The 21,968-nt window shown below is 41.0% G+C and overlaps 2 protein-coding genes across 24 annotated transcripts in view; one reads left to right on the plus strand and one right to left on the minus strand.

The window, feature by feature from the left end:
• CEP63 (centrosomal protein 63) overlaps positions 1-15,465 on the minus strand; it is a 102,947-nt gene extending 87,482 nt beyond the window's left edge. For 3 of the 20 annotated variants that reach the window (XM_088840457.1, XM_055413347.2, XM_055413313.2), the window contains exons 1-4: positions 13,539-15,192; positions 12,296-12,333; positions 4,589-4,657; positions 3,512-3,689 (exon numbers count right to left, since the gene is read on the minus strand). In XM_088840457.1, coding sequence (XP_088696583.1) covers positions 3,512-3,689; positions 4,589-4,657; positions 12,296-12,333; positions 13,539-13,622 — 369 coding nt within the window. In that variant the 5' untranslated portion in view covers positions 13,623-15,192. The other 17 variants (XM_088840463.1, XM_088840466.1, XM_088840459.1 and 14 more) reach the window with 14 other exon arrangements.
• Positions 15,366-21,357, plus strand: ANAPC13 (anaphase promoting complex subunit 13). 4 transcript variants are annotated; one of them, XM_088840473.1, is made up of 3 exons: positions 15,366-15,454; positions 16,747-16,877; positions 20,953-21,357. In XM_088840473.1, exons 2-3 carry the CDS (start codon positions 16,779-16,781, stop codon positions 21,076-21,078), a joined length of 225 nt encoding a protein of 74 aa, XP_088696599.1. In that variant the 5' UTR covers positions 15,366-15,454; positions 16,747-16,778; the 3' UTR covers positions 21,079-21,357. The 4 variants fall into 4 exon arrangements, with proteins under 4 accessions (XP_088696599.1, XP_088696594.1, XP_088696602.1 ...); XM_088840468.1 differs by lacking the exon at positions 15,366-15,454 and adding an exon at positions 15,618-15,762; XM_088840476.1 differs by lacking the exon at positions 15,366-15,454 and adding an exon at positions 15,877-16,033.
• The last annotated feature ends 611 nt before the right edge of the window (positions 21,358-21,968 follow it).

Genomic DNA, 21,968 nt, shown 5'->3' on the forward strand with positions numbered 1-21,968 from the left:
ACCCAGAAATAAACCCACATATATATGGTCAATTAGTTTATGACAAACAAACCAAGAATATACAATGGTGAAAGACAGTTTCTTCAATAAATGATTTTGGGTAAACTGGACAGGCAAGAGAATGAAGTTAAACCACTATCTTACACCATTCACAAAGTTAACTCAAAATGGATTAAAGACTTGAACATTAAGACCTGAAACCATAAAATTCCTAGAAGAAAACATAGACAGTAAGCTCCTTGATATAGGCTTAGTGATAATATTTTGAATCTGCACCAAAAGCAAAAGTAAAAAAAGCAAAAGCAGCAAAAGGGAAAATACACAAGTGGGACTGCGTGAAACTAAAAAGCTTCTGCACAGCAAAGGAAACCATCAACAACATGAAAAAGGCAACCTACTGAATGGGAGAAAATATTTGCACATTAGTAACCGACAGAGGGTTGATGCCCAAAACACACAATTCAAAAGCAAAAAACACAAAGCAACCAATGAAAAAATGGGCAAAAGATCCAATTAGACATTTTTCCAAAGGAGACATACAGATAACTAACAGGGACATGAAAAGATGGTCAACATCACTAATCATCAGAGAAATGAAAATTAAAACCACAATGAGAAAGCAACTCAAACCTTGCAGAATGGCTAGGATCAAAACGACAACAAATAACAAGTATTGGCAAGGATGTAGACAAAAAGGGAAACCTTGTGCACTGTTTGTAAACACTTAAGTTAGTGCAACCATTATGGAAAATAATACAGATTCCTCAAAAAATTAAAAATAGAACTACCATACAATCTAGTAATTTCACTTCTGAGTATTTATCTGAAGAAAATAAAAAAAAAAACACTAATTCAAAAAGATACATGCAAAGAAATGATGCTAGACAAAAAGCAAATTTAAACAATTTTCTTACTCAAGTTCCAAATGGGTTGTAAAGCCATGGAGACAATTTGCAACATCAACAACACATTTGGTCCAATAATTGCTAATGCACTTACAATGCAGTGGCGGTTCAAGAAGTTTTGCAAAGAAGATAAGAACTTCAAAGATGAGGAGCACAGTGACCAGCAATAAGAAACTAACAACGACCGAGAGGATCGTCGAAGTCGATCCTCTTACAACTAGATGAGAAGCTGCCGAAGAACTCAATGTTGACCATTCTACAGTCATCTGGCGTTTGAAGCAAACTGGAAAGGTGAAAAAGTTTGATGAGTGGGTACCTCGTGAGCTGACCACAAATCAAAAAAATCCCAACAACAGTGAACTATTTCTTGATCTGATTGTGATATGCAACAAAAAGTGGATAGAATATCTCTTGACAACCAGAGACAACCAGCTGACTGACTGGACCACAGAGAAGTCCCAAAGCACTTTCCAAGGCCAAACACACCAAAAAAAGGGTCATGGTCACTGTGTGTTGGTCTGCGGCCCATCTGATCCACTACAGCTTTCTGACTCCTGGCAAAACCATTCCATCTATAAGTATGCTCTGCAAATTGATGAGATGCACCAAAAACTGGCACATCTGCAGCCAACACTCGTCAACAGAAAGGCCCCAATTTTTCTCCATGACAATGCCCCACTGCACATCACACAACCAACACTTCAAAAGTTGAATGAATTGGGCTACGAAGTCTTGTCTCATCTGCAATACTCAGCTGACCTCTCACCAACTACCACTTTTTCAAGCAGCTCGACAACTTTTTTCAGTGAAAATGCTTTCACAACTAGCAGGAGGCAGAAAATGCTTTCCAAGAGTTCATGGAATCCCAAGGCATGGATTTTTATATGCTACAGGAATAAACTTCTTTCTTATTGGCAAAAATGTGCTGAATATAATGGTTCCCATTTTGATTAATAAAGATGTATTTGAACCTAGTTATAATAAAAGGCAGAGACCATTACTTTGCCAACAAAGGTCCGTCTAGTCAAGACCATGGTTTTTCCAGTGGTCATGTATGGATGTGAGAGTTGGACTATAAAGAACGCTGAGCGCAGAAGCTGGAATCAAGATTGCTGGAGAAATATCAATAACCTCAGATATGCAGATGACACTACCCTTATGGCAGAAAGTGAAGAGGAACTCAAAAGCCTCTTGATGAAAGTGAAAGAGGAGAGTGAAAAGGTTGGCTTGAAGCTCAATATTCAGAAAACAAAGATCATGGCATCTGGTCCCATCACTTCATGGGAAATAGATGGAAAAACAGTGGAAACAGTGTCAGACTTTATTTTTTGGGATGCCAAAATCACTGCAGATGCTGATTGCAGCCATGAAATTAAAAGACGCTTACTCCTTGGAAGGAAAGTTATGACCAACCTTGATAGTATATTAAGAAGCAGAGACATTACTTTGCCAACCAAGGTCCGTCTAGTCAAGGCAATGGTTTTTCCCGTGGTCATGTATGGATGTGAGAGTTGGACTGTGAAGAAGGCTGATCGCCGAAGAATCGATGCTTTTGAACTGTGGTGTTGGAGAAGACTCTTGAGAGTCCCTTATACTGCAAGGAGATCCAACCAGTCCATTCTAAAGGAGATCAATCCTGGGTGTTCATTGGAGGGACTGATGCTAAAGCTGAAACTGCAATACTTTGGCCACCTCATGTGACGAGTTGACTCACTGGAAAAGACTCTGATTCTGGGAAAGGTTGGGGGTGGGAGGAGAAGGGGACGACGGAGAATGAGATGGCTGGATGGCATCACCGACTCTGTGGACATGAGTTTGAGTGTACTCCGGGAGTTGGTGATGGACAGGGAGGCCTGGCGTGCTGTGATTCATGGGGTGGCGGAGAGTCGGACACGACTGAGCGACTGAACTGAACTGAACTGAACAGGAATAAACTTCTTATTGGCAAAAATGTGCTGAATATAATGGTTCCCATTTTGATTAATAAAGATGTATTTGAGCCTAGTTATAATAAAAGGCAGAGACCATTACTTTGCCAACAAAGGTCCGTCTAGTCAAGACTATGGTTTTTCCAGTGGTCATGTATGGATGTGAGAGTTGGACTATAAAGAACGCTGAGCGCAGAAGAATTGATCCTTTTGAACTGTGGCATTGGAGAAAACTCTTGAGAGTCCCTTGGACTGCAAGGAGATCCAACCAGTCCATCCTAAAGGAGATCAGTCCTGGATGTTCATTGGAAGGATTGATGGCTGAAGCTTAAACTCCAATACTTTGGCCACCTGATGCGAAGAGCTGACTCATTTGAAAAGACCCTGATGCTGGGAAAGATTGAGGGCAGGAGGAGGGGACGACAGAGGATGAGATGGTTGGATGGCATCACCGACTTGATGGACATGGGTTTGGGTGAACTCCAGGAGGTTGTGATGGACAGGGAGGCCTGGCGTGCTGCGGTTCATGGAATCACAAGGAGTCGGACACGACTGAGCAACTGAACTGAACTAAATAATGATTTAAAATTCACAGTCTGAAACCGTAATTACATTTGTACCAACCTAATAAAAGGCAAAGTGAAAGTATCAATAAGAGCAGCAAATCATCTGCATTACCTCTTTGTGTTTCAAATCCAACTGACCCCTGAGAGCCTTAAGTTCCCGTTCACGGATGTCCAAGCAAGTTTCTAGAGCGTGTGTCTGTCCTTCCCATTCAGATTTTTTATGAGCTACCATTATGTCAATCTGTTTCATGAGCTCCTGCAGTTCTGCTTCACAGGATGTCAAAAATCCCCTATAAATAAGAACAGACTCTTAAGAACACAGAACATATCTCCAAGGGGCTTTTCATCTTTCACATGTAAAAACAGCAAATGTAAACCTACCTAAGGTGGAACAATGTCAACAAATAATCAGAAGTAAAAAACAGCAGCTCTGAGCTTTTCCCTTTAAGGCACATAAGGTGATCACCTATTCCACAGAACAGTCTTCCTCCAGCAGCCAACCTAAAGCCTACATCATGTGACCAAACACAGACTGATGGAAATCTGGTTTAGGAGTCAGACTTCCACAACCAGCAATTATCTCATCTTCAACATTTTAGGGAAGCTTTCCAAAGAATCCAGGCAAGTATATGTCATATTCTCAGCTAGCCAAGCAAATAAAAAGCTTTGGAAACAAGTAGGAAAATGACAATACAACTTTAAGAACTGTCTTAAGAAATTCATCCTTGAGCCAAATTTATTTCAACTATTTCTTTCCAACTTATTATTAGCAACTTACTACAATCTATCTTCCTGTAAATTTACTGATGTCCTTCAATATTTCAGGAGATGTCAGATATTACAAAGGTAAAAACACAAGTGGACACAAATGTATTGGATTCAATGAGGTTTCCAGGAATGGCCACAGAGAGATAACTAATAAGGCTTAAATACTTAAAAAAAAAAAAATCATTTGCTCTTAGTGTTTTTTAAAAGTCGAAACTTTAAAGTGGGTTGACAGTATCCAGCTTCACACTGCTGAGATGAGGGAAACACCCCAAGGAGAGATGCTGTCCACAAACATGACATGGATCAGCCTAGATTGTGTTCACATTTCTGCTTCTGTACCCAAAGCACAAAATGGTCAGAGGCATAACTCAGACATGCTTTTTAAACTCAGTGAGAAACTTAGGGTCAAAAGCAAACTTACCCATCATGCCCCCGATTTTGTATTCCTTCCAACAAAGCCTCCATCGCCAAATCTCCTTTGTTTTGGCTACTGGGAAAGCAAAAACGTCAGTCAGGAGAAAACTCATTTTTTATGTTGTAACATTCCAACTTACAAACTTAAGAATGTGAATGAAAGCATACAAATTAACAATGAGAAAATGTGACGCTCCTTAGGATAACTGTAGAAGAGTCAAGGAATATCTCTTCAAGAAATAGCAGAAACAAACACACTTCAAAATAACTTAAAATGATCTGCGCTGCCATTGACACTTCCCCGCATGACTAAAATCAAATACCTTCTTGTGGCATCCCTACTTTCTCACGTAAGAGTAGGTCTGGGTGGAAGTGGGGTGCTAGCAGCAGAGGGACACAGACACTAACAAAACAAGAGGTCAGAGGAAAAATGAGCTTTGTTTAAAGAGACAGTGCTAAAAGGTTAAATGTTCTGTGCTTGAACTTACTGGTCCATCATGGGAGCTCCTATTCGACTCTAGATGACAGGCCCATGAAGCTCCTAGAACAGCTTCCATCCCCTAAGAGGCGACTACTGACCTCCTTCCTCTGCACTTCATTGTTCTTAGTCCTTAACAGGTCATTTCACTGGAGTTACATCACACTGGAAATGTCTCTTTTTACACCCTTTTCCCTTACTATTCCACCCTCAAGGGCAGAAAACCAGTTTTATTTATACCCGCAGCTCCAAGGCATTTCAACCTGATCTGCGCTGAATGCTTTTGGCTGGCTTATCTCACTCAGTTCCCCTCCCTGTTTTACCTAGGTCCCTATACAAACTGGTCTATAGCTGGAGAACTGCAGAGAAGAATCTAGCAGAGAAAGAAGGGAAGGGAGACAGAACAGATTATCACAGAAAGAGAAAGACACACCATAAAGAAAGGCAGATGAGACAAGAAAGACCGCCCTTAAATTTGGATATGCCAATGAACAGTAACTGCCGTAGGTTTCTCACTTATCACAAATCTTCAGAATGTTCATGTGTCAAGCCACTACTCATTCCTGAAGAACTGCTTTTTTCCTTCAACATTCAGAGGCTCAACTCTGAATTGTCCTCAAATTATATTGCTCTAAGAGGACTTGACCTGCCTCTTGAGAAACCTGTGTACAGGTCAGGAAGCAACAGTTAGAACTGGACATGGAACAACAGACTGGTTCCAAATAGGAAAAGGAGTACGTCAAGGCTGTATATTGTCACCCTGCTTATTTAATTTATATGCAGAGTACATCATGAGAAACGCTGGGCTGGAGGAAGCACAAGCTGGAATCAAGATTGCCGGGAGAAATATCAATAACCTCAGATATGCAGATGACACAACCCTTAAGGCAGAAAGTGAAGAGGAACTCAAAAGCCTCTTGATGAAAGTGAAAGAAGAGAGTGAAAAAGTTGGCTTAAAACTCAACATTCAGAAAACTAAGATCATGGCATCCAGTTCCATCACTTCATGGGAAATAGATGGGGAAACAGTGGGAACAGTGGCTGACTTTATTTTGGGGGGCTCCAAAATCACTGCAGATGCTGATTGCAGCCATGAAATTAAAAGACACTTGCTCCTTGGAAGGAAAGTTATGACCAACCTATACAGCATATTAAAAAGCAGAGACATTTACTTTGCCAACAAAGGTCCATCTAGTCAAGGCTATGGTTTTTCCAGTGGTCATGTATGGATGTGAGAGTTGGACTATACAGAAAGCTGAATGCAGAAGAATTGATGCTTTTGAACTGTGGTGCTGGAGAAGACTCTTGAGAGTCCCTTGGACTGCAAGGAGATCCAACCAGTCCATCAGAAAGATTAGTCCTGGGTGTTCACTGGAGGGACTGATGTTGAAGCTGAAACTCCAATACTTTGCCCACCTGATGTGGAAAGCTGACTCATTTGAAAGGACCCTGATGCTGGGAAAGACTGAGGACAGGAGAAGGGGATGAGAGAGGATGAGATGGTTGGATGGCATCACCAACACAATGGACATGGGTTTGGGTGGACTCCGGGAGTTGGTGATGGGCGGGGGGCCTGGCAAGCTGCAGTTCATGGGGTTGCAAAGAGTTGGACATGACTGAGCAACTGAACTGAACTGAAGAGGACTCCTCTACTCAATAAAGAAATCAGTGTTGTATCAACCACGAGATATACAGTATTGAAACTGAAATAGCCCCTTTCAAATAGTCCAGTATGGGAAAGAAAAAAATTAACTAAAATGTTCCCCTAAAGGTCCGTCTAGTCAAGGCTATGGTTTTTCCAGTGGTCATGTATGGATGTGAGAGTTGGACTGTGAAGAAAGGTGATCACCAAAGAATTGATGCTTTTGAACTGTGGTGCTGGAGAAGACTCTTGAGAGTCCCTTGGACTGCAAGGAGATCCAACCAGTCCATTCTAAAGGAGATCGGTCCTGGATGTTCATTGCAAGGACTGATGCTAAAGCTGAAACTCCAATACTTTGGCCACCTCATGCGACGAGTTGACTCACTGGAAAAGACTCTGATGCTGGGAAGGATTGGGGGTGGGAAGAGAAGGGGACGACAGAGAATGAGATGCTGGATGGCATCACCGACTCGGTGGACATGAGTTTGAGTGAACTCCAGGAGTTGGTGATGGACAGGGAGGCCTGGCGTGCTGTGATTCACGGGGTCGCAAATAGTCGGACACGACTGAGCGACTGAACTGAACTGAAAGTGATAAATACAGTGATAGAGGCATGCATAGGGTGTCCTGCAGACAGAAGAATAAGAAGACTGGAAAATACAACCACGGCACATTATCTGCACCTATTTCTAAAGTTATTATCAGGAGTATTAAGTAAGTATTCATGCATAAATATGGCAGAGAGGATTTCTTTCTAGTGGTTTATCATTTGTATTATACCAAAATTAGACAAAATAAAAAGTTAAAGGTTTTCATGTTCTATTCCACTGACTTTCAAACAATGATACAGTCAATTACAACAAGACAAAGATTCTGCTTTGCTCGACTGCAGGAAACTGAATGGCAGTACACAGTTCAGACAGTACTATGTAGATGAAGATCCAGGATAGAGTCTTACTGTGCAACTAACTAGCTTTGTGTCCTTGGACTTCAGTTTCTTTCTTTATAAAGGGGCATGACCTATATAGTCTCCAAAATTTCTTCCAGTTTTTAAAGGGATTCTAATGGTCAAACACATATATACTGTAAGTACCATGATCTTGACAACTCTATGTGGATATTTAGATTTAGTAACATGAAACACAATATTTTTTCTGGATGACATTATTTAGTAATTAGGAACATTTACTTTGTTGTTCAGTTGCTAAGTTGTGTCTGACACCTTGGACTATAGCACGCCAAGCTCCTCTGTCCTCCATTAGTTTCAGGAGTTACTCAAATTCATGTCCAGTGAGAAGCTAAAAGTAAATGAATGCTCAACTGTTCTGCCTTGTCTATATTGTCTAATTCAATATTCATAACAATCATAAAAGATACATACTATCATTTTGAGGAAACTGAGGCTTGAAAGGTTAACTTGACTGATAAACTACAAACCACAGTCCCAGGACTCAAACCTAGGCAGTGTGACTCCTAAGCTCCAGCCAATATGTGATCTTTATGTATTTTACAGTATTGCAGATCTTAAAATACATCAGCATATCTTCTTTTGATTTAATAATATCTTCCTGATATAAACAAAATGAAACCAAATTGAAAAGTCTGGACACAGGAAGAAATACAAACTCAACTATGACACCACCACCATGGACACCAGAGGGCAGTAGCACAATAGTGAAAATAGCCCATTTCAGAAATTAAAATCATGGTCTAAGTCTAAGACCATGAGATCTGTTTTAAACAAAAGATGGGGGTGATGTAGGAAAGATAAGTAACATTTGCTATAGAACATAATCTAATATATAATGTTTTTTAAAAAATACTTTCACCATCTTCTTGAGCAGCTAACAAACACCATCCCTTCTCCTTTCTGAGGATCAGGTAAATAGCAAGAACTGAGATTTTCTATGGACTTCTCTGAGTTTCTCTCGCAGCTATATCACGGACTCCTTTCCTAAAAAATCTGACCCTCATTCAGCTGCATGCAGTACATTACTTTGCTTTCCTTTTTGGCCTGTTCCATGCAATAATTATGTAAAGTTTATCCTTTGTCCAAATTTTAAGTATTACGTTGGTGCAAAAGTAATTATGGTTTTGCATTGTCAAACTTTGCTGTTTGATGTTGGAATACATTTTTATATAAATGTGGTTATGTTATACGTTATTTTAATGCACATTTCTCACTTTATATTTTTTTGCTAATGACTTATTACTTGCTATTTATTTTATATTTATTTTATACTAGGGAAATGATGTTAGACAAAAAGTAAATTTGAACAATTTTCTTGAGTTCAAAATGGGTCATAAAGTAGCAGAGACAACTCATAACATCAACAGTGCATTTGGCTCAGGAACTGCTAATGAACGTATAGTGCAATGCTGGTTCAAGAAGTTTTGCAAAGGAGACGAGAGGCCTGAAAATGAGAAGCGTAGTGGCCAGCCATCGGAAGTTGACAACAATCAAGTGAAAGGAACACTGAAGCTAATCCCCTTACAACTACAGAAGAAGTTGCTGAAGAACTCAACATCAACCATTCTATAGTCGTTCGGCATTTGAAGCAATCTGGAAAAGTGAAAGAGCTCAGTAAGTGGGTGCCGCATGAGCTGACTGCAAATCAAATTTAAAAAATCGTCATTCTGAAGTGTCATCTTCCCTTATTGTACACAACAATGAACCATTTCTCAATCGGACTGTGACGTGCGATGAAAAGTGGATGTTAACAGGATAAATGGCAACCACCACCTCAGTGGTCGTACTGAAAAGAAGCTCCAAAGCACTTCCCAAAGCCAAATTTGCACCAAAAACAGGTCATGATCACTGTTTGGTGGTCCGCCGCCTGTCTGATCCATTACAGCTTTCTGAATCCCAGTGAAACCATTAAATGTGAGAAGTATGCTCAGCAAATTGATGAGATGCACCAAAAACTGCAATGCCTGCAGCTGGCACTATTCAGCAGAAAAGGCCCAATTCTTCTCCACAACGCCTGACCACATGTCACACAACCCACATCTCAAAAGTTTAACTAACTGGGCTACAAAGTTCTGCCTCATCTGCCATATTCACCTGACTCAACCAACTACCACATCTTCAAGCATCTTGACAACTTTTTGAAGGGAAAATGCTTCCACAACCAGCACAGTGGCAGAAAATGCTTTCCATGAGTTCATGGAATACAAAGAATGAATTCTTATGCTACAGGAATAAACAAACTTATTTGTTGTTCGCAAAAATATGTTGACTCTAATGGTTCCTATTTTGATTGGGCTTCCCAGGTGAGCTAGTGGCAAAGAAACTGCCCACCAATGGAGCAGACATAAGAGACATGGGTTCAATCCTAGGGTGGGGAAGATCCTCTGGAAAAGGGAATGGCAATCCACTCCATACAATGGACTGGAGAATCCCAAGGACAGAGGAGCAGGGCAGGCTACAGTCCATGGGATCGCAGAGTCAAACATGACTGAGCAACTTAACAAGCTATTTTGATTAACAAAGATGCACTTGAGCCTAGTTATAATGATTTAAAATTCAGTCTGAAACTGCAATTATGTTTGTACCAACATAATAATTAGTTTGATAATCTGTTATTCCTTGCCATTAACATAAAATGTTAAAGTAGTTAAATGGAAACTTTGTAGCTCTATGTACAGGACAAACTTAGTCATTTCAGCATTTAGATCAAGACATCAACAAACAAAAGTTATAATTAAAAATCTCCACTGGTATGAAGACTGTTTTAAATCAGTGAAATCTAGAGTAAGGTGGTTAAAGGAAATACAGACTTTTTCATCAAGTCTGGAAAGCTGGGAAAACATACTTTAAATTTTAGAGAAAAAGAATCCAAAGAGGGTATCTAATAATGAGCAAATCTTTGAAATTCATTAACATATTGGAATTTAAGAGCTAGAAAAGACCAGAAAGGCTCCAATTTAGCTTCTTCACTTTATAGATCAGGAAAAATATCCAGAGGTACGTGCCTGAGATCAAATTATTCACAAAATGGGACACAGAAAAGAAATAAATCTAGTTGGAATTATGAATTAATCTTAAGAGAAAGACTATGTCTATTCATCAAGTCTCATTTTAAAGGAGGATTACAATGTTTTGTCCCTTACCTGCCTTGGTGTTTCTGTGATTACAAAGATCTATGGCTGTGTCAGATATACTATGACTGAAAAACTGCACCTGCTCCAATAAATAATCAATATCATTTACAAATGCCCACCCAGAAGGGTTCCTACTTAAACTTAAGGGAGAAAGTTATCAGATAAAAGATCAAAGAAACCTCCCAAAATAAAAGTGAAATTTTTAAACACGGTCTAAATTATGACTCCAAATTCAGAAAGAATAAGGGCAAAGACTAAGACATCTTTAGTAGATAAAAATACAATTTTACATGGTAAAAACGCTGTAAGCAAAGCTGAAAGATAAATAACAATAAAGTTTTATCACAAGGGGTTAATTATCCAAACGCATAAAGAGCTTCTAAAAACTGAAGGGAAAAAAGAAATCTATAGAAAGATGGGCAGAAGATATGAACAAAGAGTTCACAGAAAGAGAAATCCAAATGAACTTAAACATATGAAAAGATGCTCAACCCTGCTCACAGTAAGAGAAATATAAACTACATGTTATGCATAATTGTCAAAATACATTAAGCATATAAAATTACATATAGATATATAATATACAGTGCATTTGTTCTTACGTAAGGACAAGACCCAAACTAGTAAATATGATACCTATAAGAAAGGGAAATAGTCAGGGTGGAGAAAACAGGAAGCTAAACTTGTCAGGATGGACCTTAATGGGTACTTGTTTTATAGGCACTGTGCCAATGTTTTACTTATAATGAAACAAATCTAAATGAAGAAAAAAAAAAGCAGTATTGAAAATTACTGGAAACGAAATAAACTATCAACTAGATACCAAGTTGGCAGCCTTACCGTGTAACAAATTGCTTCATATGCTTTGAAAACATAACTTTACTGTACATATTTCAAGTGGGGTAGGTACTAAGGACAAAAAAGTACTACAAAGAAATTCTAAACACCATTCAGGAAACAGTTAACAGTAAATTTGGTATCCTTAATTTGAAAGAATTACATACAGGAAAAAAGTAACTATGTTAATAAGCAAAAGAGAAAAAAGATATAAAAAATATAAAATCAATGGTTTTTAAAAAGCTATGAAATTAAATTGGCAGTATCAATATGAATTCTGTATGTTGCTTGTTTTTAAAATGTACCTATTTCCTAACTTTGGCTACTGTAAATCCTAAAACCAATGACCAACCTAGTAGCAAGAGAACCTATAGCACCCAGACTTGTCTCTCAAATCACCTCAAGGAACCAGGGCTTCTTGGTGGCCAGAAATGTATAAGTGAGCCAGGAACATGTTTTAAAAGAAAATAAGGAAACTCTCAAAGACTACCACTGGTCATATCAAAGTGGACAGGAGCCAACTTAAACAGGCTTCCACTTGCCAACAACTTGAGTATGCAAAAAAAGACTGCAATAATAGGTTGAGACAGTTTAAATATATTCAAATCTGTAAGTTCATGATGATTAAAAAAAAAGAAAATCCTCATGGTTACCTTTGAAAGTTGCTAGGCCACCAACTCATTACTGTGCTCTGAAAATAGAGGGAAAGAATTAAGCATTTTTCTTGGTTTTTCCTGTACAAACTCTATTTCAAATAGCTGGTGGGGTAATCAAACAGCTGGTGAGTTAAAAAGTTCTTCATAAAAAATTTCCAGCTAATAAATACTAAGGAATGATGGAATCAGAAAATCACTATATTGCAGCCCCGAATGCAATAATGGATATAAGCAATTTAAATCCATGAAAGGATCTCACCATGAAGTGAATGCATGGATAATTTCATGATGAATGGATTGGGCTGACAATACCTGAACCCACGCTGCGCAATCTTAACATTAAGAAAGAGAGAAACTCAGAAATAGCGTGCCTCACTGAAGTATTTTGCACCAACAATGAAATCTTCCTCTGCCTCCTCCCCCAAAAAAGTCAAGGTTGAATCTGATCAAGCTTTTAGATCAGTGCCGTTCAACAGAATTTTATGCAATTATGAAGACACTTTATATATGCAGCATTCGAAGAGTAGCTATTTGGCATATGTGACTATTAGACACTTAAAATGTGGCCAATGCAACTAGAAAACTGAAATTTTTAGTTTTATTTAAATAGCCACAGGTGGCTGACACCTACTACATGGGCTGTGCAAGTCTAGATCTCACTACCAGTCTATTCCCCTTAAAGGAAATAAAGGGAATAGGTGTACAAGTTAAAAGAGGCATCTGGATTCAATCAACTAAATCTAGAATGTTAAGGGGAAAAAGGGAGGCAACAAAATTGTAACGTTAAAAAAGACTGAGGGACTTCCCTGGAGATCCAGTGGTTAAGACTCTGCCTTCTAGAGCAGGGGGTTGCTGTTTCCATCCCTGGTCAGAGAGCTAAACTCCCACATGCCAAGTGGCCAAAAAACCAAAACATAAAACAGAAGCAATATTGTAATAAACTCAATAAAAGACTTTAAAAATGATCTTCATCAAAACAAAGCAAAAAAAATCTTAAAAAAACAGAAAAAGATTGAAAAAGTATATCAACTAATGCAACACATGGATCTCTATGGGATTTTAATCCAAACAAGCTGATTTTAAAAAGACATATGTGACAGGTGGGAAAATCCGAACCCAGACTGAATAATGACAATGTTGTTCAGTCGCTAAGTCATGTCCAGCTCTTTCCAACCCCATAGACTACAGCACGTTAGGCGTCCTTATCCTTCACTATCTCCTGGAGTTTGCTCAAACTTACATCCAATGAGTCAGTGAAGCCATCCAACCATCTCATCCTCTTCCATTGCCCCCTTCTCTTCCTGCCCTCAATCTTTCCCAGCATCAGGGTCTATAGGATTTTTATTAATTTTCATAGATGTGATGACAAAACTGTGGTTTTGAAAAGCTGAAAACACAATCTGAGTTCTTGAAGAAAAAAATTTAAGGTAACACAGAAACCAAAAATTCAATTCCTGAAACCCAGGTCAATATTGGTTTTAGCTGAATTTCAAACAAGTTGACATACATTTAAAAGCAGGAAGCTCTCATAAAGTTTGACTACTGATGCTGTTACCATTCAATACCACTACTCCGTTAATTGAACGGGAAGGGCTAAGGAAAGTTGTTCTACCTTTTAACGGGAGACAAGTGGCATGAATGCAATTAATACATACAACAACTATAATTGTTAAAACCTGAATCTACATCCATTTTAAAGAGTAGTGTAACTGAATGTTTATATTTAGCCCATTTTAATTTCAGTCGTTCTTACTATACTGATCACTGATGATATAGTCAAAAGGCAAGAAGCTCATGATAAAAACTTAATGATAATACATTTCAAATAAGAAAATACATACCCTTTATTATATCATTAAGCTACAGCTATTATCAGTATATAAATATTTGAAGGTAACGTGTAATGATCCTTATGGTTTCCTCTTTATATCTAGAAAATAGTTAAATGCAAGTATGTGGGGAACTGTTTAACTACAGGGCACAAAACCTACAGTACTGTTTTATTAAAGGAAGATAAAAAATGTTAACACTGGTTTAAGGAACCGTTTGAAAGGCTTAAGGAAAACTACTCTGCGCAATACGTGTGCTTTAACTGGTCGCTGTTAATGAACATGAGTCGCTGACAGCAAGCTCACTTTTACTCTGTGATGTTGTAAAAACTACATTATGAGCGTGGGTTCACTGCTTTCAAATATGTTCGTGATTATAGTGTTCTATGACCCCATCCCTTTTGTTCTCTAGCTTTATTTATTTCGCATCCCTGATTTCTATGGAGCAATGAGTACCTTCAGGGTTCCCCAAATTCTGTCCTTCATGATTTCTGCCACATTACCGTACCTCTGGAACTAATATTAAGGTTTTTAAGTCAATTAGTTTTAAAAACTTGCTAAATTTCCCACCCATAAATGAACCACCATCACCTGCCGTCAGTAACCTAAGTCGCTAGGAAGCTAGCCAGAAGAGGCAGCCCAGGCGGGAGGGCTGAGCCGGGGGTTCCTCCCCAGAAGTGGCAGACCGGCTCGCTGCGACTCCGCTGGAAGAAGAGGAGCAGCTCGCCCTCGCCGCCGCCCTCCCGCCGGCCGGCCTCGGGGGGAAGGGCTGACCACCTGGCTAGCCCGCACTGCGCGCCGCGGGAGGCCACATCTGGCTTCGCGGGTCTGAGACGCGTTCGCGGCGAGGAGGGGCGGGGCGCCGGGGCGGAGCCGGGCCGGCGGAGGCGAGCCTGGAGGCCAGCGGGCGGCTGAGGAAGCCGGCCTCCGGCCATTCGGGCGCTCAGTCGGCGGTCCCACGGCAGCCAGGGCTGCCTCCGGTTCCGGACACGGGCACCCGTCGCCTGTTGGGACTTTCACACACGCGGTTACAGGCCCGCCGCGAGCGCGCCCCCGAGTCTTCCCGCCGTTACCTCCGGACGGGGGCGCGCACGCGCGTCACCGCCAAGCTGACGTCCAGTCACGGTCGTCGGGACGTTCGTTCCGCCGACTGCTCCCTCACTTTTGATTGAAGCAACGTCCTCCTTGACTCCCCCTCCGCCCCGCCAAATGGGCTCACCGACTTCCGGGAGTCGCAGAGCAGGCGCGTGGGTCACATGACCTCTGGGGGCGTGGTCCTGGCCGCCCTGGGCCAGTGCTGGTGAAGGTTTCCCGCGCCCTCGCTTAGGTAGTGTAGGAGAGGGGCACGTTCGGGTTTCTGCCGATCCTATCGGCCGAGGTCGTTGTCCTCACCTCATCCTCATAACTACCTCCCTTACCGCACGTCGGGAGGGTAGAAAGGGACTTACGCGGCGGTCCTGGACTTCCCCCGCTTCCGCTTTTGGTATAGCCCGCCTCGGGCCGGAAGCCGAGGCTGTGGGGCGGGATCCCACGCCTGTACGGACGGTGGTGGCCCGAGAGGGTCAGACTTAGCGGGGGAAAAGGCATTCCGGGTTTGCTCTTTTAACTACAAGTTTACGGAGCTCTAAAACAGAGGTGAATAAAACTGCCCCTGTCCGGGAGAAACGCACGCACCGCCTGTCTGGGAAGACCCTGTAACGGGCAATGTAACAAGCTCCTGATGGGGCCCATTCACTGCGCCCAGGGAAATATGGAGCCTGCGGAGGGGCGGGTACCGTGTTCTTCTTGGAGCTTAGAGAAAGCTTCCTGTAGGAGGCAATCTGGGAACTAAGTTGTTTAGAGTGACTGGGGGTTAGCTGAGGAAAAAACGAAGACGACAGAGCATTCCAGCCTTTGGGACAGTCATGTGTGTAAGAAAGATTTTGTTCAGGAAAGTGGTAACGGTTCATTATGGGGACTGGCAAGTGCCTGGGACGGTGGCTGTGGCCTGGTCATTGCCCGCCTTGTACTTTCCACGCTTCCAGCGCCTGAAGAGTGAAGGCACCTTAGCGCCTAACTCTGGAAATGAGATGTTGGCCCGGATGAACAGACACCCAACTTTGAGTTTGGAAGGAAAAGCAGGTGTTCGTAATGGGGCAAAGAGACTTTTTAGGTACAGAGGCTGGAAAGTGTGACAAGTTAGATGTATTCTAAAGTAGAATAGGTGAAAAATGATTTGAGGACAAATTGGGGGAAAACATGCTGAATCATTAATAAGAAACTTACGCACAGCAATTGGAAACAATAATGCTCGAACGGTCAGTCACAAAGCCAGCTTAACTTGCCTAGTGAATCATAGGCAACCATTGATTGAAGGAACCATTCAACAGCAGAATGGATGCTGACGCTGAGTGATCCGAGAAAACGTTATCAAAAGATGCAGTCTAGTGTGACTAGGAAGATCAGCTGGGAGGTACTGTGATGTTATAAAGAAACTGTAATCTAATCCAGGTGAGATGAGTATTTCCCTGGATGATCCTATGCCAAAACATCCACACTAGAAAGCCTAGAGAACCCTAGTGCTGGATTACATCATCTTTTCATTCTTCATGTTTAAGAAATAACCTCTTTGGTTTACAGGTCCCATCCAACAAGATCAAAGCTGCAAGAGAATGGACAGTGAGGTACAGAGAGATGGAAGGATCTTGGATTTGATTGATGATGCTTGGCGAGAAGACAAGCTGCCTTATGAGGATGTTGCAATACCACTGGTAGGCTGTAATGTGTGCTGAGGGTGATGGGTTAAAGGTCTGATCTGGTAGACTCTAGTAGCTGTAGTGTATCAATGGACAAATAAAGTCAAAGAAATCAAAACTGTGGAGTCCTCTGACTCTAGAAACCTCTGGAGAACATTTAGCTCAACTTTGTATTTGAAGAGAAATGTGGTTCAGATTGCTGAGGTGACCAGCTCAATTAGAGGTCATATGAGAACTAGAATTGAGGTCCTCTGAGCCATGTTCTGTCCACCACACCAAAGGTAGTGAAGAATTTAATGCACACCATGAGGAGGAACAAGAAGCAGTGGTATATGCACTTAATTTCTCTACCTGTGGCCTGTCATTTAGAAGCTCACAGTTTTGGAACACATACCTATTCTAGGTTTCCTGGAAAATATTCAGAAGAGACCTGGCTTTTCTTCTTTTACATTTAGATCATCAGGCTCTTTTCTTTCCTAATCTCTGGAAAATTCTCCTGCAGGGAGTTTGTTAAGCCTCACATCATAAGATCTAAACATTTTGCTTGAATAAATGCTTACTAAAAATTCTGTTTATGTCATAGAGGCCTAACAAGAGGAACAAGGACTGTTTTTCTTTAGAGCCTGCCAAGAGTTGTTGATTAAATAGAGCTTGCGAGCAGGTGGTCTGCCGTGGCCATATATGTTTTCATTTAAGAATAAGAGGTAATGTGTTCAAGGAATAATACATATAACGGATAATAAATGACAGCTTAGTTCAAGTTTAGAAAAATAATCAAAAAAGCATAATAAGAATTATAGCTCCCCTTTCATTGAATATCTGTTTTGTGCCATGGACTGAGGTTGAAACCTGACATATTTTATCTATATCCTTAAAAGAACCTTCAGGGGTGATGATGATGTCCCCACTGTACAGGAAGAAAATAGGATCAAAGAGGGGATCTTGCCCAAAGGTTGGTAGCTAATAAACTGGACTTCACACTGGAGGTCTGTGAGGCTCCAAATCCTGTCCTGTGGACTTTTGTTGGTTCTTTCATTCCGTGAGCAATTCTTTGAAGCCTATTGTGTGCCTTAAGACTAGGTAAACATAAGGGCGTTTTCTGCCCCTCTGAGTCTAGAAAGGCAACATATATCAAAAAATAATTGTAATAGTAAGTGTTCTGAGTGGAGGTCATAAACAGCTATGTAGTCTAAAAAGTAACTGCGTGCCTGGTGGGCATTAGAAGGGGCTTCAGGAGGAAAATCACATTTAAGCTGGTCATAGGGGAGGAACAGAGGGTTAGTAGGGGTGGACAAGCAGTGGGAACAGATGTGCAGAAGTTTTGAGTGGCTTTGGGAGATGGTAAGGTATTCAGTGTGGATGGAGAATATAACTGTCGTAAGTTAGAAGCAAAGTTGGTCTTGGACCTTATTTTGAGAGGAGCACTTGATACCAAGCGTACCCCTCATCCTGAGGAGTGAGGATCCTCAAAGTAGAGATCTGCTGTGTTCAAAAATACTAGAAAATCAAAAAAAAAAAAAAAACTAGAAAATCAGTTCAGCAGCGTTATTAGAGAATGTCTGCCAAGGTGAAAGGAGCCAGTGACAGAGCAGAGAGGCCAGTTAGGAAGCTAATGCAGTGTCTAGACAAAGGAGGAGAGCCTAAACAAAGGCAAGGAAGTGCAGAGGAATTGCTGAATTCTGGACGTGCTAACAGCAGGATTTGTGTGGATGGGGTTGAGGGAGAGGGAAATTTCTATGCTGACTTCCAAGCTGTAGCCTGGCCCTGTTGCTAATCCATGTCTTTTCCCCAGGGCTTGTGATCCTAAGGTAATGTTTGTGTCAGTTAGCTTTTGCTGCTGCCTAACAAATATCCCCCAAATATAGTGGCTTAAAACAAGAGCTATTTATGTCGTGATTTTGTCACTCAGCTGTGTCTTCTTGTCTTTGCCAGCATGGTTGATCCCTGCTGGACTTGGTGGTGTTTTGCAGTGGGCCAGCAGACTGGCTGGTGGCTAAGTAATTCTGGAGGCTTTGACATGTCTCACAGTTAGCAGACTGTCAGCTGGAATGATGAGCTAACTAGGCCTCAGTCTCATTATCCAGCAGATTAGCCCAGACTTCACATAGTCATTTTCAGATTCTAAGAGCAGGGTGAGAGGAAACTGCAAGACTTCCTGGAACCTAGACCTAGAAGTCACATGACCAACCCCAACCAAGGGTTGGGGAAATAAACTCTGACTTTTCATAGGAGTAGCGACGGAGAAGGCAATGGCAAGCCACTCCAGTACTCTTGCCTAGAAAATCCCATGGATGGAGGAGCCTGGTAGGCTGCAGTCCATGGGGTCGCTAAGGGTCGGACACGACTGAGTGACTTCACTTTCACTTTTCACTTTCATGCATTGGAGAAGGAAATGGCAACCCACTCCAGTGTTCTTGCCTGGAGAATCCCAGGGACAGGGGAGCCTGGTGGGCTTCCGTCTATGGGGTCACACAGAGTCGGACACAACTGAAGTGACTTAGCAGCAGCAGCAGCAGCAGCTACAAAGAATTGTGGCCATATTTTGATACTTTGTGTTTGTTTTCCAGGCACATAGGCAATTTTATATGTTGGCATTTGTTGCAAGAGCCAATAGTGACCAAATTAAAGACATGCTTATTTTAGAATGAGATAAAATTAAATAATTGATTAACAAAGGATTCATTTATGCTTTGTCAGCTATAAGTAGTTATTGAAACCAAATTTTCTCTTTGAGTGCATTATTGCTTTACAGTAAATGATAGTTCCTTTCAAATTGTACAAGTATGTTTGAGTATGAGTTTTACCTTTGTAGAGCAAAATGTATGTGATTCAGATATACTTGTACGTCTTACAATTAAATCATTTTATTCATATTGAACATCATTTTGAAGCAAAAAGTTATATTCATATACTGCAAGTTGGAGTCCAGTGGAAAATCCTAAGTCTGGATATTGAGTAACAGTTTGCTCCCCTTTTAAGTCTAAATTAAGATAAATGAAAAGAAATATATTGGTATCAGAGAATTCTAGTACTAAACAGAGTTCTGATAGTAACAAATTTAAATACAAGGAAACTATCAAAAAATTCTCACCACACCACAAAAAACTGGTGAACTATGCGAGGTGATGGACGTGTTACTTACTGCAGTAATCATTGCACAGTATATACATGTATCAAATCATCATGTTGTACACCTTAAACTTACACAATGTTATATGTAAATTAAATCTCAGTAAACCTGGAAAGGCACAAGGACACTAGCCCAGATTCTACACTATGTGTGGCGCATGGCTTACCATTTTCAGACAGTGTGGCTAAGCTGTGTTGCTTTCTGTTGCCCTGCTCCACCACTAGAGGGAAGTCTCTTCTATTGTGTTATGTTTCCATGCTCCCCACTTACCTCCATTATGTAACAGAGGCACGCTGGATCCAGGATTGTTTTGAATACCTTTCTTGTGCTTAAGGAATAAGCCATAAAAAAAAAATTAAAATTGAAAAATAAAAAGGAATATGCCAGCAGATGTGGTATTCTGTGAAGGAACCTCCCCCTCCACCCGCTCCAAAGATTTAGTGCTGGCTGTTTCCATTGTTCCTAGCGACTAGTGAGGATGGCAAGTAGTTCATGCACTGGACACCCCACGCAGTGCTGGGCACCTGACCTGCGTCACCTCATTTATCCCTCACATCAGTCCTGTGAGGCGATGACTGCCTTTTTCTCTCATTGCTGTAAAGGAATCAGAGCCTCCGAAGGTCTGAATACCTTGCCTGAGCAACTCAGGAAATGGTGGAGCCATGGGCTAGGATCCCAGTGGCTCCAGGAATCCTGTGTCTTTAGCTTCTGCCACAGTGCCTCCCATACAAGCCCCAGAGCCACGATGCCATCGTTCTGACTGGAGGCGGAAGGGGCACGTTTGATCAAAACTTGTGATTTTTTTCCTCACTTTTTTTGATTCTCACTCTTTCTGTAGGATGCGTTTCATACTACCTGTTTCAGGAACTCACGGGTGTTAATTCTCAGTGTTCTTGAGTTTTAAAGGGTTTGTTAATGCAAAGTAAGCCATCGTTCTGAATGTCCTTCGTACCTTTTCAGAATGAGCTTCCTGAACCTGAACAGGACAATGGAGGCACCACAGAATCTGTTAAAGAACAAGAGATGAAGTGGACCGACTTGGCCTTACAGTACCTCCATGAGAATGTTCCCCCCGTAGGAAACTGACACCTGGCTCCTTGTTCATCAGCAGATTCTTTTTTTAAATACAGATACAAGACATTTTCTTTCTGTCTCCTAACTTAAATCTTTTAGTGTTAGATCAACACTCAAAAATGTACAGCTAATTTTGTGGCAGCAAAATGCAATGTGAAAATACTCAATCAGGTTGAGAAGCTGATGGCAGTTTCTTAGGGATGTAGAACATCTGGCCCTTTGAACCTAAAGTTCTTCATTGACTAGCTTGTGTTTGAACATGATTCATTAAACATTTGCCTTTAATTCTGATTTTGCTTTACTGTCAGAGTTCATCACTTCCCAACTACTTATATGTGTCCTGTGACACAGGTAACTGGGGATATGAGAGGGAAAGCTGAAGAAAGACGAAGTCAGACATGAGAATGAACTCATATCCCCCCATTCTGAGAATCATCTGAGCGGGTATGTGTGGAGTCTGTAGATGTTGTGGATACATAGCCTGGTCACTGACTACTGGGATTCCTAAAATTCCCCATGAAATTTTCAAAGGATAAATTTACAAATTAAAAGCTGTCTTGTTGATTAACTTCTCCTCTGCCTATAGCTTTCTCTGGTGCCTCAGGAAAGGCGAGATGGACCACTAGTTTTATCCAGTAGCAGGATTCTTTATTTTCTCAAAGCCCTTTAAGGTATAACTGAAGCACCGTGGAGTCAGTATTTCATTACACATTTGAGTAAGAACTTGTATTTTGAATAACACATTGATGGACATTTATTTCCCAGAATTATTTGCCCCTGTCATGTGGTATCACTCTTGTTCTCTCCCCAGATTGTAAACTCTGTGGGGAGAGGCCCTGGTTTTAACATCTGTACCCCTCTTCGTACAACTGGAAACACTGAATAATTGAAATCTCTCTTCT

The sequence above is a fragment of the Moschus berezovskii genome, chromosome 1 (assembly GCF_049115385.1).
Source record: "Moschus berezovskii isolate FMDL1 chromosome 1, NW_MosBer_1.0, whole genome shotgun sequence".
NCBI classification, from domain to species: Eukaryota; Metazoa; Chordata; class Mammalia; order Artiodactyla; family Moschidae; genus Moschus; species Moschus berezovskii.